The 27,671-nt window shown below is 40.4% G+C and overlaps 1 protein-coding gene across 1 annotated transcript; it reads left to right on the top strand.

Annotated features, from left to right (window-relative positions):
• Positions 1-999: 999 nt before the first annotated feature.
• THEG (theg spermatid protein) lies at positions 1,000-27,043 on the top strand. The gene is made up of 7 exons (XM_040420396.1): positions 1,000-1,060; positions 3,242-3,337; positions 10,999-11,045; positions 15,797-15,863; positions 16,031-16,157; positions 16,235-16,412; positions 26,796-27,043. Exons 2-7 carry the CDS (start codon positions 3,249-3,251, stop codon positions 27,041-27,043), a joined length of 756 nt encoding a protein of 251 aa, XP_040276330.1. The 5' UTR covers positions 1,000-1,060; positions 3,242-3,248.
• The last annotated feature ends 628 nt before the right edge of the window (positions 27,044-27,671 follow it).

The raw sequence follows: 27,671 nt of genomic DNA, 5'->3' as shown, positions 1-27,671 counted from the left end.
CACAGCACAGCCAAGGACCAAGAAAGCAGAGCCTCCACCGCTTCCCAGTCCTCTGGTACTAATGAGCGCTTCCAAAATGGAAGCGCTCATTAGTATTTACCCCATAAGATGCAGAGACATTTTTCATCCACTTTTGTACACACTGCATCTGTTATACCTCTTTTGTAGGTCAGTGCTGTTTTGTAATCCCGGTCCAGCCCTGATGGCACACAATATAAAACACATCAGCAAGCACAGTTCATGGAGCAAAGGGAGAGGCCTGAAATGGGTATTGGGATGTGCTATAAATGGGGCATGGGGCCCAATTTAGATACTTGCTATGTGACCTAGTGATTTCTATGTATGCCCCTGGCCTGAGCAATAAGGTTCCTAGCTTGTCTAGTCCCTGCAAAGGCATTTTATGTCTTCTGAATTCCCATGCCCGACTTCTGCCTGTTTACCGTGTTGATCCAGTTTCGCCCATCCTGACCTCTAACTGTTCGCCGTATTGACACTGTGCTGCCTATTGCTCGTTCATTGTATTGAATGAACTCCACCTGGGTCAGCTGTCACTGAACGGAGACTAATGCTAGATGTAGCAATCTGGAGATTGCTGTACAGGGGTGACAGGGTGAAAACCAGGGGACCACTTAGATATTGCTGTCAGGAGTAGCCCTAAGTCAAATCTGTTCAGTGACATTGAACACGCTGTACATTCCTTAGATTCATATTTAATTCATCACAAATGCAAAGAACTTCTCATTGTTTGATTATCTGTTCAAGTTATTTGCAATGATAATAAATATGCACATTAGCAAAAGTCCCTGAATTAGATGATTTGCACATTTTCAGCACTACAAAGAGTAGAGAAGGAAATGCAACATACTGTAAACGATTCATAATCTGCTAGAAATAAAAGTGAGTAAATGCAAAGCTTTACCCATTCTCAGATGTTAACTATTCATCACATGACGCCTTTGTTGCTACCATGTGACATTCTTTGATGCCCCCAGTCTCCCAGCAACAAACAATAGAAGGAAGGCTGGACACATGACATGAGAGCTGTGCACTGATGCAGGAGGTAAGTCTGAGTTTACATCTCTAATATATCCTTTAATTGGACACATTATATAGATAGTGGCTACTTCTGCAGATGCTGGCATGTATGGTTACTTCTCATCTAAAGTCTCAGCACATGATGCATGATGAGATAAGGAACTGACTGTGCAAACACCAGTATTATTTACTTTCTTTCTCAGACACCTGAGCAAACAAACAAATGAAATGTGGATTTACTTAAGAATATATACTAAGAAATATGAAGGTGTTGAGCTGAGTTATATATATATATATATATATATATATATATATATATATATATATATGTAGAGTGAGGAGCCAGATCGGACCCAAACTGTTTGGAAGGCAGCCGGGGTAATGTAGATACAATATATATATATATATATATATATATATATATTTATATTTATTTCTGGGCAATATATATATATATATATATATATATATATATATATAGTCTGAGAGGTACCCCTCATTATGGAGAGCACCTACTATGCATACTATGTGTGTACCACCCAGACAATGCATATATATTGCTTAGAAAACCAGAGTAGCATACTAGGCTTTCTCTTTCACCTTCCCTCCATCCCTCCCTCAATCGCTTTGTGCCCATACCAATTTTTTTTTTAAATTCAGCAAACCTGAAATTAACTGAATCTTAAACGGTTCGCCCATCTCTAATTAATATATATATATATATATATATATATAGTCAGCTCCATAAATATTGGGACATCGACACAATTCTAACATTTTTTGGTCTATACACCACCACAATGGATTTGAAATGAAACTAATAAGATATGCTTTAACTGCAGACTGCCAGCTTTAATTTGAGGGTATTTACATCCAAATCAGGTGATCGGTGTAGGAATTACAACAGTTTGCATATGTGCCTCCCACTTGTTAAGGAACCAAAAGTAATGGGACAGAATAATAATCATAAATCAAACTTTCACTTTTTAATACTTTGCAGTCAATTACAGCCTGAAGTCTGGAACGCATAGACATCACCAGACGCTGGGTTTCATCCCTGGTGATGCTCTGCCAGGCCTCTACTGCAACTGTCTTCAGTTCCTGCTTGTTCTTGGGGCATTTTCCCTTCAGTTTCGTCTTCAGCAAGTGAAATGCATGCTCAATCGGATTCAGGTCAGGTGATTCACTTGGCCATTGCATAACATTCCACTTCTTTCCCTTAAAAAACTCTTTGGTTGCTTTTGCAGTATGCTTTGGGCCATTGTCCATATGCACTGTGAAGAGCCGTCCAATGAGTTCTGAAGCATTTGGCTGAGTATGAGCAGATAATATTGCCCGAAACACTTCAGAATTCATCCTGCTGCTTTTGTCAGCAGTCAAATCAATAAATACAAAAGAACCAGTTCCATTGGCAGCCATACATGCCCATGCCATGACACTACCACCACCATGCTTCACTGATGAGGTGGTATGCTTTGGATCATGAGCAGTTGCTTTCCTTCTCCATACTATTCTCTTCCCATCACTCTGGTACAAGTTGATCTTGGTCTCATCTGTCCATAGGATGTTGTTCCAGAACTGTGAAGACTTTTTTAGATGTTGTTTGGCAAACTCTAATCTGGCCTTCCTGTTTTTGAGGCTCACCAATGGTTTACATCTTGTGGTGAACCCTCTGTATTCACTCTGGTGAAGTCTTCTCTGGATTGTTGACTTTGACATACATACACCTACCCCCTGGAGAGTGTTCTTGATCTGGCCAACTGTTGTGAAGGGTGTTTTCTTCACCAGGGGAATAATTCTTCGGTCATCCACTACAGTTGTTTTCCGTGGTCTTCCGGGTTTTTTGGTGTTGCTGAGCTCACCGGTGCTTACCTTCTTTTTAAGAGTGTTCCAAACTGTTGTTTTGGCTAGGCCTAATGTTTTTGCTATCTCTCTGATGGGTTTGTTTTGTTTATTCAGTCTAATGATGGCTTGCTTCAGCACGTCTTGTGCGTTTAATTTCAAATCCATTGTGGTGTTGTATAGAGCCAAAAATGTTAGAATTGTGTCGATGTCTTAATATTTATGGACCTGACTGTGTGTGTGTATATATATATATATATATATATATATACACACACACACTTATACACCTCTGTGCACTATTCAGCTAATGTAATAATCATAATAATTTTTATTCAGAATATCATTTATTATTCACTATCAGAATCACCATGTCTGCGGCTCAGGTCTCTTTATCTCCAGCAAATCGACTTGATGTTCTTGCTCGTCCTAAAGTGAATTTTCTACAACAACAAGACAGGTCAGTTCATTCAATGAGAGTTTTAGGTAAATAATTTTAAGAGATGATCCAGAAAAAAGTTATCTCATCTCATTTACTTACATACCATGATCCCACTTGCTGTTCACAGTGTATAGCAATGTGCATGTCCAGCTCAGTGCTGCTGGTCACACATGGTCAGTTACTCTCCCCACAGCCAGGCCTCTGCATAGAGATCATCTCTTCAGTGCAGAGCAGGCAATAAATAGCTTTCCAGCTTTCTTGTCAGAGATGGAAAAAGGCCTCTGCAGTAACGTAGCAGCACAACTGAGAGGTTTCCTGCTGTAGTAGTAGTAGTTAGAAGATACTATATTTCCAGCTGCCAGAGGGGAAAGTAGACTGCTTTTGTAAAAAAAAAAAAAACTGTACAGTAACATAGCATCACAACTGAGAAGTCTCCTGCTGTAGTAGAATTGAGAAGATACTATATTGCCAGATGCCAGAGGGGGAAGTAGACGGACTTTGTAAAAAAAAAAAAAAAACTCTGCAGTAATATAGCAGCACAACTGAGAAATCTCCTACTGTAGTAGAAGTGAGAAGATACTATACTGCCAGCCTCCAGAGGGGAAAATAGACCGATTATGTCCAGCACCTGCCCCACAACAGCACATCTTACCAGCAGCAGCAAGGGGAGCACATGAATGCAAAAATAAAAATATGAAAAGGGTACTTTTATAGTAGAAAGTCTATAAATTACCTTAAAACAGTTGTTAACAGCTTATCAGGGCCCTTGATACTAAATTGATTCATGTTATAACCCTTTATAGAGGACCTGTTACCACAAAATATAATGCAATCTGAAAGCACCGTGTTATGGATCAGGAGAAGCCAAGCAGATTGATATATAAATTGGATAATTGAATGGAGTGGCTCACTATTGCTAGTGGGTGGTACGGTGCTACAAACTCAAAATCGAGGACGCCCTGCCTCAAAATATTGGATATAGTGGAAAATAATAATAAAGCGAGCACTCGCTCTATGGCAATACTCAGAATTTATTTTTAAAATGTAAAGAGATAATAATACAATCATAAAACACTCTGGTTAAACATTATAATATAATTAAAAGGTCGACCATATACCAAATACTGATGAGATTGGTACTAATTCATATAAGGGGCTTATTCAAGCATATAGGAGACTCAACCATGAGCAGTTGTACAACTGCTCATGGTTGAGTCTCCTATATGCTTGAATAAGCCCCTTATATGAATTAGTACCAATCTCATCAGTATTTGGTATATGGTCGACCTTTTAATTATATTATAATGTTTAACCAGAGTGTTTTATGATTGTATTATTATCTCTTTACATTTTAAAAATAAATTCTGAGTATTGCCATAGAGCGAGTGCTCGCTTTATTATTATTTCCCAGATTGATATATAGTTTTATAAGAAAATATTCAGTAAAACCTGTAATTAATACATTTATATCTCTGCTTTTTCCACTTCCTGTGAAGAGCTATCTGTACAGAAGGGAGGAGTTACCAGTGACTGACAGCTATCACTGTATACAAAGATATAAGTGTATAAATTACAGGTTTTACTGAATATTTTCCCACAAATATATAACAATCTGCTCGGCTTCTCCTCCTCTATAACATGGTGCCTTCACGTTGCACTGCATTTTATGGTGACAGGTCCTTTTTAAATAAATTCAATCTACATAAAATAATAGTTATCAGTATTTGTTTTTAGTTCATTAAAAATATAGGTGAAGCATTCCCTTTAATTTGCCTATTACAGTTTGTACTTGCTGTCATGTTTATCCCACATTTTATCATTATAATCTTTTGTTTCCCTGATAAAATCCTCTGTATTTTTAACCCGGATTGTTTCAGAATTATTCCTGTACCATTCTGCACTAATCATATTTAGAACCCGTGTTGATAAATATAAGTAACAGCCTCACATTTGACAATAGCACTTATTATTTGTTACCACGTACTTATTATTTGCCATTTAATTATACACTATGAATAGCAGATCTCGTGTAGAGCACAATGAGACTGTAATTACAGGTGACCCCAGCTAACAAGCATTCAAAATGCCAGAATGCTGAAAAACACTGTAATTACTGTGTCAGTCTCTTATGTCTATGACGACCCCATGTCGCTCTCAACAAACACAGGAACTCTCAAATTGCTCCAATGTTAGCAATCATCAAGAATAAGGAAACAAATGGATATCTTTTAATTTGATGATAACAATTGTCTGTAGAGTTTAGCAGACGTATCCTCACAACATTACAGACATATCAAGTTATTTTAATTATTATGGCTCATGTATGCAGCCCTGTAAAAACGCAAGAGTCCATACTATGCTGCACGTGGCTCTGATTTTACATGGAGGTACACATAAGAAAAATAATTTTAGCATTTTTCATTACATGCCATATTATGTTTTCATTCTAGATAAACATAAGGCTCTTAATGGAGCCAGCATACAGAAGTATATATAGTGCTAATGGGATCCACTCCAAAAACAAGCCTGTAGACTACAGACTCCATGTGTCCCCTTGTCAGTGCACATGAGGCCTCATGATGAAGAGTATGGAGTTAAACAGCTCCATGATAATGTTGCAGCTTGGCTTTGGGTAACCACTAGGCTGTAAGATTATTTTTAATTATGATAGGCGCAATTGGCAAGTAAAAATGAGTGTTCTTAATATTTTGAGTTCAGTGATTATTTCTTTATGTGGTTGGGATTAATTGCCATGCATGCAAAATCTTGATAAATAAACCTGTGCATGTATGATTAGAAGGGGGTTACATTTTTGGGTTACAAATGATGAATTAATCAACATCAATATTCTTGCTTGGCGTAAATGTTTTTGGGACGGTTTCAATCAGAGAAGTTGGTGCAAAAATGCATCAATTACACCCAAAATATTTTATGCAATTGTGACCTTGATTTTGAAATATGTCCCCAGGGCTTCATTTTGTATTGTTTTTCAACTTTAAGGGGTTGAAACCGATTCACATGAAATGGAGTTGAACTGTAGTAAGGCTTGGCCATCACACAGTGCACAGAGCTTTCTGATACTGATGAACTATTCTAATGATAGGCTACCACTATCTAGACCAGAGGCCTTGCTGTTCCGTGCAGCTCCCAGTCATCTGGTCAGAGATATGCTTATTTTTGGTTTGGTAGCTGTTCACGTGTATTTTGTGTGCCAGAGGGAAGTGGCACATAGTGGCAAAGACAGGTAAGAGTATGCTATCTTCATTGTATAGCAGAAGTGAAACACTTGACTGCTTCAGTAATGGTTCATTTAGAAGAGTAGATAATCGTTCAGGCGACTGATGACACAAATGACCTACCAACAATACGCCAATGAAAACGACAAGCATTTACATGTAGGGAGTATTGTGTACAAATTTGTTCATATTTGATTGTATACTCGCTCAAACAGTTATTGTTGACTGTGTTCAGACAGGTCTAGTCATCGTGCCTATCAGCAAAAGGTCACAGGATGTGTATTTACATTTCCACAATTCATTAACAAGTGAAAATCTACTTATTCACATCAGCAATTTGACAATTGTTGAACAAATGTTTTTATTAAAAATCGTTTAGTCACTACATACATTTACATTACACGATTGTCGTCCATCATGAATCGCTAATGTTCTAATCGTAACGATTATCTACTCATCTAAATCAGCCTCACATTTACTCACATAAACTACAATAGAGAGAGAGAGTTGCATACATGCATGGTCACTTTCGTTCTAGAGGGAGAACTGGGCCCCCATTCTCCTGATAGGGGGGAATCCTGGAAGTAAAAATGTATGGGAAAGTTCAAATTCAAAAGTTAATTTCCCCTTTAAGTTTAATTGTAGCCCTTTGGACGTGTGCAGTCTGAGAACGGGACCCTTAGGGCTGTTGCACACGAGCGAGTCCATTGCGGCAATCGTGATCCATGTGTGAGCGTGATCCTCCATTCTGGACTTAATGGAGCACACAGCATTACACTGATTTATAATGCTGTGTGTCTCTTCATGACCATACTTCTACAGGACCATAGTGACATAAAGCTGTCCCTATGATTCTGTAGCAATAAGGTCATACAGAGACAAATAGCATTATAAATCAGTATAATCTCGTGCGCTCCTGCTCGACCAGCAGTGTCCAGAACAGAAGATCACACTCAACTGAAATTCGCATTCAACCCGCAATGGACACTTTCACATGATCGAGTTTTACGTTCGGATGTGATGCGTAGAGAAAATGCATAGCATCCGGATTGAATCCTGACCCATTCATTTCAATAGGTCTGTGTATGTGAGCCTCGTTTTTTAAGCATCATCTCTGCGTTCAGGAAGAAAATTGCAGCATGTTCTATATTGTGTGTTTTTCACTCAACTCTGCCCCATAGAAGTAAATGGGCCTTGCGTGAAAAACAGAAGACCGCGAAATACGCATTCAATCCGTATACAATCAAGAAGGAAAAACGCACTCACAAAATGCAATTGCAGACAAAATCGATTGAATTTGCATGCAAAACCATCAGTTTTTCCTGAACAGATTCGGACACAATCCGTATTGCTTGTGTGAAAGAGGCTCAAGATCAGAAAAGGTTGTGCATCCCTGATCTAGACACTGGAAAATTCCTTTAAATCAAATTAAGAAAAAAATTCATCAAAAATGTTTGCTGGGAAATGCTCTGAACACTACCATACTGTGTAAATGGGAGCTCATAATTAATTAATTTATGTAGCAGGCACAGAATCCAGACAAATGTCACGTCAACAAGTATTCTTAGGAGGAAGTCACACATTGCATACTTATTACATAATGGTGCGAAATCTGCAACAAAAGTCCACCATGAAGTATAGTGTAATCTTAGTGAATAGGATTTAAACCCCATCGACTCACAGCATAAAAATCTTCCATGGATCTAGGCACACTGCGGATTTGAAATGCCCTATCTGTTGCTGAAATGTCATGGATTTTCACCCTAGATTTCATTCATTGCAATGTAGTCAATTAAATCTGTGACCCTATCTGCACCAAACTGAACAACAACATCGTGCCCGAATGTCTTCACACCCCTTCAGATGAATATTGCAGTTGCAGAAATTTTGGTAACAAATTCATCATGTATGAATATACCATAACTCTAAGACCATGTACACACTGCAGATTTTCCACGATGATATGTTTTCTCACCCAAAACCGGAATCTGCTCTGAATCCGCATCCATTATTTTAAATTCCTATGAAGCATATCTCTCCACATGCTAATTAGGGCTCATGCACATAGCCGTTGCCCGGCCGTGGCCATATTGTGACCCGCATACAGCGGGTCTGCAATACACGGGCACCAGCCGTGTGCACCCCGTGTACACCCCGCATCACAGATGCAGACCCATTCACTTGAATCGGTCTGCAATCTGGGAGATGTGGTACGGAGTGCTTCCATGAGTTTTCTGTCCGTGCCTCCGCACCACAAAAAGGTAGTGCATGCACTACTTTTTTATGGTGCGGACCGTTGGATGCAGATCGCGGACCCCATTTAAGTGAATGGGTCCGCGATCCCTATGCCGTGGCCACACAGTCGGTGGCCGTGCAATTTGCAGTCCACAGCACGGACCCGGCCAGCACACGGTCATGTGCATATGCCCTTAATAAGCTTGGAACCGAACCCGAGTTCAGGAAACGTTTTTTTACAGTACAAATTAATTTATGAAGTTATTACCCAAAGTCTTGCAAAACTTTGCGAAGCAATAACGTTGGCTCATCGAAGCCAATACATTCTAATACTGTACAGAGCTCCTGCTCCGTACAGTATTGGAACGAAGTTTTATGCGAATTGATTTTACATGTTTCATTAGAAGTCAATTCACTCATCCTTAATTAAAACACAAGAAAAACTATAAAAATATGGTATCACTAATCATACTGACCCAGATAATGAAGGGAAACAGGTCAGTTTTACCACATAGGGAACGCCATAAAAACAAAACTCATAGCACTATGGCAAAATTGTGTTATTTTTCCAGTTTCATCCCATTTGGATTTTTTTTTTTTACAGCTCCCCACTACATCGTATCCAATATTAAATTGTGCCAGTAGCAAATGAAACTTGTCCTGCAAAAAAACAAGCACTCATACGGCTATGTGAAAGGAAAAATAAAAAAGTTCCAAAGGTACAGAAAAAGTTGTGAAGGTAGAAAGGACATCGTCATCTCTTTAGCATCTTAAACATAGATAGGCAGGAGACCACAAATCCATTGGCATGGGGGTGGTATAGGCAGCATCAGAAATTGAATAGTATTGGACCATATTGCTAACAATTCAATCTAATCTCTAATGACTGCTTGGCTTGACAGCATCAGTGCAACTCTCCACAATACCTGGTAGGGTTGTCACTGCTGATTACATTACTCTCACCGATAAATTGCTGCAATTGAATTTTATTTTATTTATTTTTTTAATCCTTATGCAAATTAGTTCTTATGTGCATCTAGTAAGGGCCTGAGCCACTTGGTGCACCTTAGTTCCTCCATTCTCCTTTCCTAGCAACTCCACTTTCCACTTGATTGACAAGACAAAAAGAGATGAAGATTCAGATGACTGGGCCTGTCAAACAAGTAAAAGGGGGAATGTCTAGCAAAAGAAGGAGCAACAGAGAAGCAAGGGCGCACCAAGGGGTTCAGGCTCACCATTGATGCTCGTAAGAACTTATTGCATAAGGATCAAAAAGTGTTTTTCTCACAATTGCAGGGTTGGGTTGATAATGATTTCCCTGGTGACTGATGCCTTCAAGGACCCAAGTACAATGACATCTCCCCTTTTGCATAAAAAGTGATAATCTTCACTATATATAAATGATTGCACCACCAGTACCATGAAGATGCAGTTCGAGAGTTGGAGTGATGCTGTTAAGCCATGCAGTTATTGGAGATTAGCTAGTATTGTTAGCAATATGCTCCAATGCTATTTGATTCCCATCTCTGATGCTGCCTCCACCATTCCCATGTCAATAGATTTGTGGTCTGCTCTCCACCTATGTTTACAATGCTGAAGCTATGACATGTCATCCCAATATGCAACTGTTCCAGCCAATTATTCCTTACAGCATTGTAAACAAAGAACATGGAACAGGGTATTCGAAGATATTAGAGGTGGGTGCATCTTTGTCATTTTAACACACATACAGCTTACTGGCCAACCTGGCTTTTTATTTTTTTATTTTTTTATTATTTATTTGAGGGGTATTTTGGGTCTAAAATGTTAAATAAAACCGGAGAGAGAGCAAAAATAACAAACACCTTACCGATTCTCTGCCTTTGCTGTTCATCGACTGCTCCAATCTCAGAGTTACTTCCTTTAATCAGGCTCTTTAGGCCCGCCCACTCAGCCAATCACTGGCCACAATGGAGACCTACCTCAGTCAGCCATTGGCTGAGCAGGCAGTCCAAGCCATTTATGGCGTGATGAGCTTGAGAAGAAGAAGTGGAGAGGAGTGGGAGAACAGCAGAGGCAGGAGATTGGTAAAGTGAATACTCACTATCTGGTATTTGTTGCCCTCTTCAACCCCTTTTGTTATTTAAAATAATTGCACCAGGAAAATTTTATAGTATATTGTGACCAGAGTGTAAATTTATATCAAGTTTTTTATTTAATGTGTTTCAGGCCATCTGTATATTGGCAGGACAAGACAGACACAATATCTTCTTGTAGTAAGTGTTTACAATAATCTAAGTATTCTGAAAATAAATGTTGCAGTAGATATGCTCCATTTGTAATCAAACTTTCTGTCAGTTAAGAGCAAACAGCTCGATCGCCAGCAGTGGTTTATGGCAGCTTGTATTCATAACTAATGGAACTTCACCTGTAAATGTTTTTTTACATGGGCAGATGGTCTCCCAGAGTAAATAGGTAATCTACTGCTGATAATGAAAACAAATGGCTGCGCAATCCATCATCAGTACTGAGCAATCATTCATGAGCCCTTTTGTTCAGATGATTATCTACCAGTGTAAAGGGACTCTCTGGGAAATAAAAAATAAATTGTAAAATTGGTCCACAAAAGGTTAAAAATAAAAAATAAGCCATACTCATCCTCACCGATCCCCTGAGCTGCCATTCTAGTCTCCACAGCTCTTCACTTTCAGGTTCTGGCTTCAAACGCTAGGAAAGGCCCAAAGCGAGTCACCACTACACCCGGTGATTTAATGAGCATTCCTTTCCAGAGGGAATAGGACTAGTGTTTGAAAGCTACGGCAGAGAATCATTGAGGGTGAGCACAGTTTATATTTATTTTTAACTCTTAGTCCTTTAAAAAAAATTACATGTCATGTAAAAAAATTAATCCTTTAGTCCTTTAAAAAAAATTACATGTCATGCTTTACATGTCTCCACAGCTTTATCCCTGACCTGTCTGGTGTGTTCCTTGGTTTTCATAATGCTGTTTGATTACTAATGTTCTCTAACAAACCTCTGAGGCTTTCACAGAACAACTGTAGTTATACTGAGAATAAATTATACACAGAATCCATTTACTAAGTACAGGAGGTTGAATACAAATGCACGCTACACTTTTCAGATTTTTATTTATTAAAAATTTTGAAAATGATACATCATTTTCTTTTCACTTCACACATATTTGCTACTTTGTATTGGTCTATCACATAAAATTTCAATAAAATACATTTACGTTTTTGGGTGTAACACGAAAAAAATGTGGAAAAGTTCAAGGAGTATGAATACTTTTTCAAGGCACTGTACGTTCAGGCAAAACAATAGGGCCACATGTAGGGCGTTTCTAAAACCAGGAAACACTGCATAATAATTAGAGAGCTTACCTTTCACATTGGCACAAAATATTGGGTACTGAAATGGCATGACAGTGTAAAAATTGCAATTTTCACTTTGCACCATCTGCTGTGAACTAATTTTTGCAAAACATCTGTGGGGTCAAAATGCTCACTCCACCCCTTAGGATATCTGAGTTTTTTTCGTTCTTGCATTTTCATTTTTCTTCCCTATTCTCCTTGAGCCATAACTTTTTTATATTTCCAGTCACATGTATGAGGGCCTATTTTTTACAGGACAGGTTGTACTTTCTAATGGCACCATTAATTATGGCATAAAATGTAGTGGGAAGCGGTAAAAAAATGGTGTGGAATTGGAAAGAAAACGCAATTCCGCCACCGTTTTACGGGTTTTGTTCCCACAGCGTTTTGTTTATGGCAAAATTGACCAATGCCCTTCATTCTCTGGGTCAGAACGATTACAATGATACACTAGAATGTATAGGTTATTTATGTTTAAATAGTGTAAAAATAAATTTGAACATTGATTAAAAAAAAATTTACATCACCATATTCTGACCCCCATAACTTTTTTATACTTATGTCTACTAGCTCATTTTTTGTGAAACAATCTGTAGTTTTTATTTATATTATTTTGGAGTGTGCGTGACTTTTTGATCACATTTCATTAAATTTTTTTGGGTAAGAGAAGCAATGAAAAAATGGCAAATCGGCCATTTTGACCCTTTTTTCTGTTACGCCATTCGTCGTATTGAATTTTTTTTTTCAATTTTAATAGTATGGGCATTTTTGGTTGCAGTGATACCCATGATGTTTATATTTATTGTTATTTAGGTTTTTTTTTTTTTATTATACGGAAAGGAGGGTGATTTAAATTTTTATATAATTTTTAACATTTTCTTTTTAATTTTTTGTGATGATTTTGTGGCTCATATATGAGCCTATAAATTATGTTTTTTTAATTTTGGTCTATTAGGGATTTTTTAAATGCCATTTAAACTAAATTTTGCTCATTTCTTATCCTGGCCTGCCATCTGGTGGCCAAAATAATAATTGCAGCATGAACACTTTCAGCCTCATCAGCGAGGCTGAAAGTGTTCAGCACAAGTACCGATGCCCCAATTGGCCACACGGGGCATCGGTAGGAAGCCCGGAAGCATGCGATTCAAGGTTTTTGTGCATTTAGATGCCGTGACCTCACTTGGTAATTAGCCGCAGATCTGTCGGCGATGGCGCCCGCTGCGCACGTGAGCGGGCGCCATGTTTACACATCAATACAGCGCAGTACATGTACGGCACTGGTATCGAAAGGGTTAATAAATACCTTGAAGGGTATAGTTTGCAAAATTGGATCACTTTTCAGGGGTTCAGCACATGAAGCATAAACCACCACATTAGGCCTCAAACGAACATGGTACTTTTTTACTCCTGAGCGCTGCTGTATGTCCAGGCAAAAGATTAGGGTCATACAGTATGTAGGGTGTTTATAAAACTAGGAAGCACAGCATAACAATAAAAGTGCTTGCTTTTCAAACTGGCACACTTTGGACACAACATATTGGGCAATTGAATGGTATCTCTGTGTAAAAATTGCAATTTTCCAAAATGGGGTCACTTTTTGCAGGTTTCCACTGTAGAGGTACTCCAGGGTCTCTTAAAATGCCTGTAAATCATTCCAACAAAATTTGCCTTCCAAAAACTATATGGTGCTCCTGTCCTGTGCTTATGCAGCAGTTTATAATAATATGTGGGATGTTTCTGTAAACTTCAGAATCATGGTAATAAATATTGAGGTTTGTTTTGCTGTTAACCCTCACTTTGTTATAGAATTAAATGGTTAAAAAGGAAAATCTGCAAAAAAAGTGTAAAATTTTAAAAATCATTTACATTTTACTTTAATTCCTGTTAACCTAAAAGTCTAACAAAGTTTCTGAAATCAGTTTTGAAAAATCTGAGTGGTGTGGTTTCTAAAATGGGGTTATTTATGGGGGGTTTCTATAATGTAAACTCCTCAAAGTGACTTCTGAATTGAATAAGTCTTTAAATTGACACATCAGATTTGCAAATATATAGATTCTGTGAGGAGGGTAAAAGCAACTGACTCTGTCTGTGTCACGGCTGAGGATGGGGAAACACTCAGCCGTGCGATGCCAGAAGATGTTTGGAAGCTACTAGGCCAGAAACAACAGAATTAGGGAGCAGGTCACCTCCTAACGCATCCCTAATCTGACCCCGACTCCTAGCTGCATGAGCCGACCTTGATGGTAGGAGGGCTCATGCTCAGGAACCTCGGATCCCTACGCACCCTCCGCCGATCCCTGAACTAGGAGCTGGGTAGACCACCTGTTCCTCCCAGATGCGGAGAAACAGGAGTCTAAACTGGCCGAGCTGCAAGGAGATATAAACATAAACAGACTATGGATATGGCAGGAGAGTGAAAGACTTCCACCCCTACCTGCCACAGACACACTGACTGGATCCCTGGACACAAGTGCGGAAGTCCACACACAGACAAAAAAGGACACAGCACACAGAACCATAGCTGCAATAATAACAGACACCACATAAACATCACATCACATCACATCACATCACAACATTTATGACCACAAGGGTGGCCCTCACTGGCAGATGGTATAAGGGACCAGGAGGGTGCCTCCAGCTTACAAACAAGGCTGGAGTACCCCTCAGACATCAGGTCTCAACTGAGGCTATATAGCCCAAAGTGGCCACACCCACACAGACACACCCAGTGTTCACACACACACAGAAGGGAATTAACCCTTCTCACACCAGGGAAGGGAAGACAGCCACTTAAAAGGAGAAAGTGCACACATAACTAAAACCCTGTGCACACCAGACATACAAAAGACACACCTTACAAAGATAGGTTGCCAGGTGCAACCGCATGCACATTGCAGCAAGCTGCCCAGCACCAGCTCAGGCTGCTAGACTGCGAATTAACTACATGTTGCCAGCCGCAACCACAAGTGAGGCAACATACTAGCGGCCCTCACCTGTGGTTGAACAACCAAACCAGACCGCAGGCAACAGCATGCGGATACAGGAGTCACGACCATGACCATGGTCGTGACAGTCTGGGAGAGGATAAAGGCACAGTAAAATAAAGCCAGGTTAATTATTAACACAATATCACAAGGTAAAATGTCAGGTTAACTATTTGGTAAGGGGTGTGACCCTGCCTACAAGCTCCCACAATGCACTGCTTTCTCATAACAGGAAAACAGCAACATTTTTGTAGATTTATGCCTCATTCACAGAATCAGTGTTTGGTCAGTGTTTTCCATCAGTTATAATGAGCCAAAACCAGGTACGGGTCTAAACACAGAACAGGAGCAGATTTTTCCCTTATACCTTATGTCTGTGGGGGCTCCAATCCTGGTTTTGGCTTACAATCACTGATGGAGATCACTGACCAAAACACTGACGTGTGAATAAGGCCTTAAAGTGTGAATTGTATTCAGCTGACTAGTTTCATTGTAGCAAACCAGTTGTGAATGACTTTTCACTCCCACGTTTTCAGAATATTCTATTCTATATAAAAGTATATTTATATTGCAGGAAGCAGCTATGTGTGTGACAGATTTTCAGAAAAATACAATATGCCAAGTTTTGTATTCACTTTCTTCCAACAGGTTTGACTGCAAGGCAAAATGAGTTGGCACAGCACAAAATTGTGAACAAGATGTATAAGGAAGACAGGTGACTACATAATATGGATATTCATCCGTGTAAGGGCTCATTCAGATGACTGTATAATCTGAATAAGCCCCGACTGAAGGAATTTGCAATGATTTCAACAGTAAAACATGATACACAAATGAATAAAACAATAAGCAAATACAAAGTCATTATCTTACTTCCTATAGGCCTTCTCCAATTTGGCCTGTCAAACAAAGCGCTCTACAGGCAGTTTCATCTCCACGGTTGGAAAAACTGGCACAATCAAAAACTGTTTGTCAAGAATGGATGGAAGACCGACCTGTATACACTATGGTATGCTCGTAATACTGAAAATGATTGAAAATGTTTCACAGATGAAACTATAACATTGTATCTTCAACTCATTTCAGGTGACTGAAGCCGCCAAGACAGCTTCTGCAAGTGCACGCACAGTACAGCTAGCCAGACCAAAGGATCGTGCTGCCCATTCTGTGTCAAGCACACAAAAACGTAGCCAGGAGGATGGCAATGGGTTCTTGAATTCTGATAAAGTGGAAACTACCAGAGCTAGAATAGAGGAGTTAGCAGGTATTGGTGGTTGTATACATAAAAGGCAACCTTACAGTGAAATATTGTTCCATTACTTGCTCACTAAACCATCCATTAACCCCTTAAGGACACAGCCTTATTTCACCTTAGGACCAGGCCATATTTTGCAAATCTGACCAGTGTCACTTTAAGTGGTGATAACTTTAAAACGCTTTGACTTATCCTGGCCATTCTGAGATTGGTTTTTCGTCACATATTGTACTTCATGACACTGGTAAAATGAAGTAAAGAAAAAAAAATTGTATTTATTAAAAAAAATAGCAAATTTACCAAAAATTTGTAAAAAAAAATAGCAAATTTCCAAGTTTCAATTTGTCTACTTCTATAATACATAGTAATACCTCCAAAAATAGTTATTACTTTACATTCCCCATATGTCTACTTCATGTTTGGATCATTTTGGGAATGATATTTTATTTTTTGGGGATGTTACAAGGCTTAGAAGTTTAGAAGCAAATCTTGAAATTTTTCAGAAATTTTCAAAAACCCCATTTTTAGGGACCAGTTCAGGTCTGAAGTCACTTTGCGAGGCTTACATAATAGAAACCACCCAAAAATGACCCCATCTAAGAAACTACACCCCTCAAGGTATTCAAAACTGATTTTACAAACGTCGTTAACCCTTTAGGCTGGGTTCACACTTGAGCGTTTTACAGCGCGTTCAAACGCGCTGTAAAACGCTCAACACATGAAAACCAATGCTTCCCTATGGCCCTGGTTCTCACTTGAGCGTTTTACAGCGCGTTTGAACGCGCTGTAAAACGCCCTACGCTCAAACAAGTTCTTGAGCTTCTTTGGGGCGTTTTGACGCGCGTTTGTGGCCATAGGACACTGCAGTCAATCACACAAACGCGCGTCAAACGCGCGTTTATTATTGCAAAAAACGTGCATAAAAACGTGCGACAAAAACGCGCGTCAAACGCGCATATCAAATACGCTCAGGTCTGAACCCAGCCTGAGGTGTTCCACAAGAATTAATGGAAAATAGAGATACAATTTAAAAATTTCACTTTTTTGGCAGATTTTCCATTTTTATATTTTTTTTACTTTTACAAAGCAAGGCCAAACAAAACTCAATATTTATGGCCCTGATTCTTTAGTTTACAGAAACACCCCATATGTGATCGTAAACTACTGTATGGGCACACGGCAGGGCGCAGAAGAAAGGAATGCCATGCGGTTTTTGGAAGGCAGATTTTGCTGGACTGGTTTTTTTTGACACCATGTCCCATTTGAAGCCCCCCTGATGCAACCCTAGAGTAGAAACTCCATAAAAGTGACCCCATCTAAGAAACTACACCCCTCAAGGTATTCAAAACAGATTTTACAAACATCGTTAACCCTTTAGGTGTTCCACAAGAGTTATTGGCAAATGGAGATAAATGAATTTATAGATGAATTTTAATTTTTTGGAAAATTTTCTAATTTAATCCATTTTTCCCAGTAACAAAGCAAGGGTTAACAGCCAAACAAAACTCAATATTTATGGCCCTGATTCTGTAGTTTACAGAAACACCCCATATGTGGTCGTAAAAAGCTGTACGGGCACACGGCAGGGCGCACAAATAAAGGAATGCCATACGGTTTTTAGAAGGCAGATTTTGCTGGACTGTTTTTTTTGACACCATGTCCCATTTGAAGCCCCCCTGATGCAACCCTAAAAGTAGAAACTCCAAAAAAGTGCCCCCATCTTAGAAAATACGGGATAGGGTGGCAGTATTGTTGGTACTAGTTTAGGGTACATATGATTTTTGGTTGCTCTATATTACACTTTTTGTGTTGCAAGGTAACAAGAAATAGCTGTTTTGGCACCGTTTTAATTTTTTGTTATTTACAACATTCATCTGACAGATTAGATCATGTGATATTTTTATAGACCAGGTTGTCACGGATGCGGTGATACCTAATATGTATACTTTTTTTTTAATTATGTAAGTTTTACACAATGATTTCATTTTTGAAGCAAAAAAAAATCATGTTTTAGTGTTTCCATAGTCTGAGAGCCATAATTTTTTCAGTTTTTGGGCGATTACCTTGGGTAGGGTATGATTTTTGCGGGATGAGATGACTGTTTTATTGCCACTATTTTGGGGTGCGTGTGACTTTTTGATCGCTTGCTATTACACTTTTTGTGATGTAAGGTGACAAAAAATGGTTTATTTAGCACAGTTTTTATTCTAAATTTTTTACGGTGTTCATCTGAGGTCATGTGATATTTTTATAGAGCCGGTTGATACAGACGCGGTGATACCTAATATGTATACTTTTTTTTTATTTATGTAAGTTTTACACAATAATATCATTTTTCAAACAAAAAAAAATCATGTTTTAGAGTCTCCATATTCTGAGCCATAGTTTTTTTTATTTTTTGGGTGATTGTCTCAGGTAGGTGCTCATTTTTTGCAGGATGACGTGACGGTTAGATTGGTACTATTTTGGGGGGCTAACGCATTTTTGATCGCTTGCTGTTGTACTTTTTGTGATGTAAGGTGACAAAAAAGTGGTTTATTTAGCAAAGTTTTTATTTTTTATTTTTTACGGTGTTCATCTGAGGGTTAGGTCATGTGATATGTTTATAGAGCCGGTCGATACGGACGCGGTGATACCTAATATGTATACTTTTTTTTCCCCTATCCTTTTACCAATTTTTTTTTACTTTATTTTTACTTGAAACTTAAATTTTTTTTGGAGGAAAACTAAATTTTTTTAACTTTTTTTTTCTCTTTATTTTTTGTCCCACTTTGGGACTTGAACTTTTGGGGGTCTAATCCTTTACAATGCATTCCAATACTTCTGTATTGGAATGCATTGGCTGTATGAGTAATACTGTGTGTATTACTCATACAGCTTCCGGCCTGTGAGATCCAGGGGGCTGGATCTCACAGGCTCATCACCGGAAGGCAGCGGCATCGCGCTGCCTTCTATGCCATCGGGTCCCCCCTACAGCCGCATGGGGATCCGATGGAACAGCTGCCAGCAGCCGCAAACCGCAGGTAAAGCCGCAAACCGCAGGTCTGAATTGACCTGCGGTTTGCGGCGATCACCGACACGGGACCCCCCCGCGCATTTAGACAAGATGCCTGCTCAATGATTTGAGCAGGCATCTTGTTCCGATCACCGCCAGCCAGGCGGCGGTGATCGGAAATACACATGACGTACCGGTACGTCATGTGTCCTTAAGTACCAGGACAACATGCCGTACCGGTACGTCATGTGTCCTGAAGAGGTTAAAGGTTTTGTCCCATGAAAAATATTCTACAGTTTTCAAACCAGCACTTGGGTCTGAATACTTCTGTAATTGCATGTAATTAAAAAATTTGCATAGCCACTGAGTTATTCAACAAAATGTATCTGTACAGCGCCACCTGCTGTTTGTTTTTCTCTTATTTCTCTGTCCTGCTCACTGAGAAGGCCGCACATGCTCAGTTTCATCTTTCAACTGCCTCCTGAGCTGAGATAGCGAGAGCTGAGACACACCCCCTTAGCTGCAGCAGAAAAGACACTCCCCTTGAGCTGTCAGCTTGATATAAATCCAGCCAAGCAATGACTGGGAGATATCTGGATTAATGTGAGGTACAGGGCTGGTTCTAGCTTTGTTAGAAAGAGATTGTCATCTTCTATATGATGTCTGATAATTTAATTTTTTTAATTAGTCATGGGATAACCCCTTTAAGGCAAGAGTCTGGTAAACCAAGGGGCACATTTAATAAGACGGGCGTTTTTGACGCTGGTCTTAATAAAGCCCTAAGCCGGTGGTGGTTTCACCGAAGCTATGAAGAGGCGCAGGCCTCTCCATAACTTCGGCGCATCCAGCGCCAGTTCTAAATGTAAGACACCTTCTGAGCTGTCTTACAGTTAGACCTTTTTTTACTCCTGAAACAGGCGTAGAAAATGGTAAATGAGATGGGGCTACTGGCAAGTCCCCTTCCCTGCCCACACCACGCCCACTTATTTCGACCTGGTGTGAGCGGGGCAAAGTCGCAGATTGCGGCGCAACAGCTAGCAAGCTGTGCCTTAAATATTCCTAATTTATGGCATATTTCAGAATGATAAATGAATACCAAGTGGTTATAGATCTGCAACTGGTGCCTCATTTTTGAGTTGTTTCTGCAGTACCCTAGACCTGGGGTTATCTGCAATTGTTTTATTTGTATTGTAATGTCATATTATTTTTCTGCCGTGTATTCCAACGTATTAGGTATGCTTGTCAATAGTTGGTAGGAACAGGACTAACCACCCTGTCCTTCCCTTCTTGGGAGGAGTGGGCTGGTCCTACTTAATGCTAAGAGGGGGAGTTCCAGTGAGACTGCAAAGAGAGATAAATCCCATGCCAGAGTGTCACGGTCCCTCAGGTGACTGATGTCAGGAAATCAAAGAGATTGGCTGAGTGTGGAGGAATCTAACAGCCTCCTTGATTTCTCTTGATTCAGTGTTGATAGGGTTAATGACCACTTCCCTTTTCTCAGCTGTTGCTCAGTGGTCATCATTTCTGGTCTTTATAGTCTCACCCCACCCTTCTGACTATGCGGTTGATAGCTTAATTTGGGTTTGGCTGAGCTGGTGTGAGATCCTCTCTGGTGTCCCTGTTCTTCCATCTCTACAAAAGTTAAGTGTTGCGTTTGTTTGTATTTGTTATATTACCTGTTGTTGTATCTGGGCCTGAGACAGAGACTTCCATTTGTCCATCTGGGGAGGAATGGGTTGTCTCTGGTCCTATACTTATTCCAGGGCCTTATTGGGAAATCAGGGCCTAGGTAAAATTGCCAGAATTGAGAATGCTGCTTCCAAAGAAGCTTAAGTGTACCTAGACAGCAGGGTGATCAGCAAAATCACAGCTTTGCAGACCCTGCTGCAGGTGAGAGGCTATAGCTCAGACAACCATCACCTAGACTTCTTTCAGGCCAGCCAAACACCAGGCCTGTACCACTGCTGGATGTACCATAAGATATTTTGCACACAATGAAGACAGTCTGTTATACTTTTACGGCTGGCCTGATTCTTAAAACCACCTTTCCACTGCAAAAAATCCCCAGGGAGCAACAGCCTAATGGAGTACACGACGACACAACACTTCATCAGGGCCATTACCACTCCCATCCTCTGCATCGGCTTCTCAGTTGTTCACTGCATTTCTACTGATGTCTCCATACAGTATGTAATAATGGCACACCAGCCAGGTTATGTGGCGCTGCAGCCAGCATACCTATCTGTTCCCTGCTCGCACTCTACTCTTAATTACCACTGTATGCTAGTCTCTACAGGCATATCTGTAAGTGCTCTGTTGCCATCTTGAAGGGCCAATGTGCGCCAAGTAAATTTCCTCTTAATCTATGGCTGAGCACCTTTTTGTATTTAAGCATGTTTCTGACAAACTAACTTTGCTGGAGCAACAATGTTGTTTGGTTACTGCATATTTCATAAAGATGTTTTATTTGATAACTGCAGTGAGCCCAAGAGGAGCCAGAGCGGAGGATCAGAGTGGTAGTGGCTCTGGCTGTCCAGGCAATCACGACGGCTGTCCTCACACTGTTGCCCCCTAGGTCCATACAGTGAATGAAGGGGGCATCCTTTCTTCTTTCAGGGACACCCTGATTCTGAGGCTACTGCTTGATGGTAGCTGGGGTGCCCTTAATGTTAGGTGTTTGGATCAGTGCAAGGCAGGGCGTGGCCGGCTTAGGATGTAAGAGTTAGAAAACCAGGACAGAGATAGAAGAATAAACATCTCTCTTTACTGTAGTGCAAAATAGAAGTTGCAGTACATCCAGTTATAGCAAAAGATAGAGAATTGCACCGTAAACAGTTGGAACTTTCAGATAACAGTGTATGGATTTAGACAAGGATTGGAGTCATGGCCCTCTTTCCTCTTTCTCTTGCTAAAGTCTCTCTCAGTAGAATCTATGGCTGTACATAGTACCTTGGCAATAATGGTTGTAGTGTCTAGTGATGGACGAACATCTGCCGGGAATGTTTGCGAGCGCGATCGCACAAACGCGATCAAATGTTCGTGAACCGCAAGATCGCGGCGGGTCCCATTCATTTTAATGGCTGGCGAATCTGAAAAACCTTCAGCTCATATTTGCAGCCAAGAAATAATTACTAGCAGTGCACAAATAGTCCAACAACATGGACAGTGACATACCAGATGTATTATTCAAATTTGCGATCTCCATTCATCATTTTTTTCAATGCGAAATATCAGCAATATAATTTTCGCGCATGCGCACACCAGTTATAATAATTTTTTCCAATACCGTTTGTCACTGTGTGTAGCAGAGGGAACACAGCAAAACCGCAAACAAATGCTGCAGTACCCAAATGCACTATATAGAAAGTATATTATTGGTATATAACACCCCGCTTCTATCAGCTCTTTTGAGGGGCGACTGGTATATCACACCAGTTATAATAATTTTTTCCAGTACCGTTTGTCACTGTGTGTAGCAGAGGGAACGCAGAAAAACAGCAAACAAATGCTGCACTACCCAAAAGCAATATAAAGAAAGTATATTGGTATTTAACATCACGCTTCTATCAGTCATTTTGGGGGTGACTGGTATATCACACCAGTTATAATAATTTTTTGTAATTGCGTTTGTCACTCTTTGTAGTTGTAGTATCGCTACAGAACCGCTCACCAGTTACCACCACTGCTGCACAATACAAATCCACTATAATATGCTTTCTGTTAGAAAGTATATTATAAGTGTATTACACCCCTCTGTACTGCACACCTATCAATAGTACACCTATACCAGTCCTTAAAAAGACTTTTGTGGACCTATTAGCTAGCGTTTGGTGTTCCTAACAGTCTGTCCTTGCTCCACACAGCAACCTCTCCCTACACTGACAAAAGACAGAATGTAAAATGGCATGCCAGGTCAGGTCTATTTATAAGGTAGGGGGTATGTCCATGTGCTGAAACTTTTCAATTGGCTGTCCTGTACCACCTGATGGATGTGTCATAGGTCAAAGTTCTTCACAATGTAAAAGAATATGGCGGCGAAGTTCGCCACGAACAGACCACCGGGCGAACCGCAAGGCCATCTCTAGTAGTGTCCACTGCAGGATACAGGGTTTTGAAGGCACATCTGGCCAGTATGTGTCCAGGTGTGATGGATGTCTTAATGGTGTCCTTCACTGCAGCAGTGTCTGAAGGGCTGTGCAGGTTATCTTCCTGACTCCTATACTTAGTTTCCAAGTTCTCCTTTATCTTCCTCTCTCTCTAAATCTTGCAGTAACTTACACAGAGATCTTCTAGTCTCTGGAGCTTTCTGGGCCAAAAAGTAATAACCGTTAGATTGCTGGGGGTCCAACCACTCCATTCAAAATCTACATGACTTCCGGAAATAGATAAGTACAGTGATCAGTCCCATACAGTTTGTTTGGAGTGGAGGTGCACATGTTCATCCATAGCTCCTGTCTATTTGATAAGAATGTATTTCTTGATAACAGACTACTGTTACAGCAGCAGCCTATCACCGTTGCTGTTGCTCTCATCGCCTGGACCTGCCTCCCACTGTCTTCTTCCCAGCAGGTCAGCCTTCAGGTCTGCTCTGTAGCTCCATGCTGGCTGCATCCTACATGCCAGCAAGGCACTTTCTCCTCTTCCCGAAGGGTGTGCTCTTAAAAGGTCAGCAGACAGGTACCCTAATCTTTACCAGCCAATGGCTGGCAACCTGGGGTACTTAAGGCTTTCTAACATTCTAATACTCTGAAAAGCTGTTTGTTGTGTTGTCTGCCCAGTTACCAACTTTCTGCCTATTTACTAGTTTCTGACCATCTGCTGCCTGACCTGACCTGTGCCTGACTAGTAATCTAGTTCGTAAAGCTGTACAATGACATCTGTCCATCCAGTTCAGCCTGCTATCCTGCAAGTTGATCCAGAGGAAGACAAAAGAAACCTGTGAGGTAGAAGCCAATTTTCCTTATTTTAGGGGAAAAGAGTTCATTCCCGACTCCAGTCAGACAGTCAGAATAACTCCCTGGATCAACGACCCTTCTTCAGAAATCTAGTAACTGTGAACTGTAATATTTTTACACTCTAGAAATGCATCCAGGCCCCTCTTGAACTCTTTTAGTGAATTTACCATCACCACCTCCTTATGCAGAGCGTTCCATAGTCTCACTGCACTTACCATAATCCTGTAGAAACCTTCTTTCCTCTAGACATAGAGGATGTTCCCTTGTCACAGTCCTGAGTATAAATGGCAGCAATAACTTCAACCAAACGTTTACTGTAGTTGCAGATCAGACGTGCACAACGGTCAGGAGTAATTCTTGACCATTCCTCTTTACAGAACTGTTTCAGTTCAGCAATATTCTTGGGATGTCTGGTGTGAATCGCTTTCTTGAGGTCATGCCACAGCATCTCAATCGGGTTGAGGTCAGGACTCTGACTGGGCCACTCCAGAAGGCGTATTTTCTTCTTTTTAAGCCATTCTGTTGTTGATTTACTTCTATGCTTTGGGTCGTTGTCCTGTTGCAACACCCATCTTCTGTTGAGCTTTAGCTGGTGGACAGATGGCCTTAAGTTCTCCTCCTGTAAAATGTCTTGATAAACTTGGGAATTCATTTTTTCTTCGATGATAGCAATCCGTCCAGGCCCTGACGCAGCAAAGCAGCCCCAAACCATGATGCCCCAACCACCATACTTCACAGTTGGGATGAGGTTTTGATGTTGGTGTGCTGTGCCTCTTTTTCTCCACACATAGTGTTGTGTGTTTCTTCCAAACAACTCAACTTTGGTTTCATCTGTCCACAGAATATTTTGCCAGTACTGCTGTGGAACATCCAGGTGCTCTTGTGCAAACTGTAAACATGCAGCAATGTTTTTTTTTTGGACAGCAGTGGCTTCCTCTGTGGTATCCTCCCATGAAACCCATTCTTGTTTAGTGTTTTATGTATCGTAGATTCGCTAACAGGGATGTTAGCATATGCCAGAAACTTTTGTAAGTCTTTAGCTGACACTCTAGGATTCTTCTTCACCTCATTGAGCAGTCTGCATTGTGCTCTTGCAGTCATCTTTACAAGACCGCCACTCCTAGGGAGAGTAGCAGCAGTTCTGAACTTTCTCCATTTATAGACAATTTGTCTTACCGTGAACTGATGAACAGCAAGGCTTTTGGAGATACTTTTATAACCCTTTCCAGCTTTATGCAAGTCAACAATTCTTAATCATAGGTCTTCTGAGAGCTCTTTTGTGCGAGACACAATTCACATCAGGCAATGCTTCTTGTGAAAAGCAAACCCAGAACTGGTGTGTGTTTTTTATAGGGCAGGGCAGCTGTAACCAACACCTCCAATCTCATCTCATTGATTGGACTCCAGTTGGCTGACACCTCACTCCAATTAGCTCTTGGAGATGTCATTAGTCTAGGGGTTCACATACTTTTTTTCACCTCCACTGTGAATGTTTACATGGTGTGTTCAATAAAAACATGGTAACATTTAATTCTTTGTGTGTTATTAGTTTAAGCAGACTTTGATTGTATATTGTTGTGACTTAGATGAAGATCAGATCAGATTTTATGACTAATTTGTGCAGAAATCCATATTATTCCAAAGGGTTCACATACTTTTTCTTGCAACTGTATATGACATTCATTGACTTACCCTGGTCAAGTCTAGAACTTACCTCCTCATAGAAACTGATTAAATTAGTTTGATCCTGTATTGATCCTTCGTTGCCTGCCCTGACCTCAGACCATTTACTGTATAACGCGTATTCTGCCTGTCCTAACATCAGCCTGTCCCTGACTATGATTTTGCTGACCTCTCAGTGCTCTTTACTGGTGTCTCTGACTGCATGTGGGTCAGCTATGAATCACAGAGAGACTACTCCAGGAGGAAGCAGTCTGGTGATTCCACTGCAGCAAAGTACAGATCCCTGTAAAGGGGTTAAAGTGTAAATATCAGAGGACTGCCAGGATAATTCCCTTAGGTTTAGTCTGAAGACAAATCTATTGGTAGACACAGTGGTTCCACACCCATTGTCATAGCAAATACCCCATTAAGCCTTTCATTAATCTGGCTGCATTTACATATATATTCCGGTTTTGCCAGAAAGCAGCTAGGAGATTGTGGGGGTAGTTGGTTAGATGGTCCCAGGCACAAAGAGAGAGAATGAAATGGGAATAATACACATATCTGGACAGTATATGAAGATGGTAGGAACTATTCTTGCTGTTATCAAAACATATAAAATGGGCTATGTTAACATACAATGCTGCTTTCCTATCAATGACACGCTGAATAAGGGAGATTTTATTCTCCTGTACATGGAAAGGTAACAATAACATTTTGTTGAGATGAATATTTAAAAAAAATATATACTTAAAGTAATATACTGCTTATCTGTTTTAGCACCTAAAATGGGGCACTCTCAATACCAGCATGATCTGACAGTTCCACAGCATGTTCCTGCATCTGCTCTCCACACCCAAGCCTCAGACAGGGTCTGCCAGCTGGCAAAGCCTAAAACTCGAAAGGCTATCTTCGAAGGGTATGACCCATACCGGATTTCCCCTGCAGCTAAGAATGCTGATGCATCTCCCCGTGTTATTGAGCTATGTACTCCACCTACTCGCAGGCAGCGCCATAAAAAAATCTAGGATACCTCTTGTATGAGTGGGGCAAACAATTATATGTAAAACAAAAATTCAATAAACTAGTAAGTTTGGTTATTGGCTCAAATCTGGTTTGTAACTGACAAAAAAATATATATACAGGCTGTATCTTTTCAGGCTGTATCTTTCTTAAAGGGAATCTGTCACCTAGTTTTACCCTATAGAGCTGCGGACATGCACGGATAGATCTCCGCTAGCATGTCCGCAATATACCTGTCCCATAGCTCTGTGTGGTTTTATTTCATTAAAAAAATTATTTTATAGATATGTAAATTAGCCAAGTAAGGTGCCCAAGGCGTGGCTACTTATGGTTAAGGAGCCCAGCCACGCCCCCTGTGAAGGAGCCCAGCACCGCCTGCATTCAGGAATCTCTCCTTGCTCACAAGGTTACAGTGCCGTAATCTCACGATGAGCGAGCTAGCGCATGTACTGGGCTCCTTAACAGTAAGTAACCACACCTTGGGCATCTTACTTACTCTAATTTACATATCTATAAAATATGGGCAGGCAGAAGGATGTGAACGATGCCTGGCCCTGTCAATCAACACTTGGAAGGCGTGATTTGAGGTGGAGAGGCGGGAGCCTCTTGGAGCAGGGGGGGCGTTGCTCCTGC

This window comes from Bufo bufo, chromosome 2 (genome assembly GCF_905171765.1).
Source record: "Bufo bufo chromosome 2, aBufBuf1.1, whole genome shotgun sequence".
Classification (NCBI taxonomy): Eukaryota; Metazoa; Chordata; class Amphibia; order Anura; family Bufonidae; genus Bufo; species Bufo bufo.
This window is presented reverse-complemented; position numbering and strand designations above follow the sequence as displayed.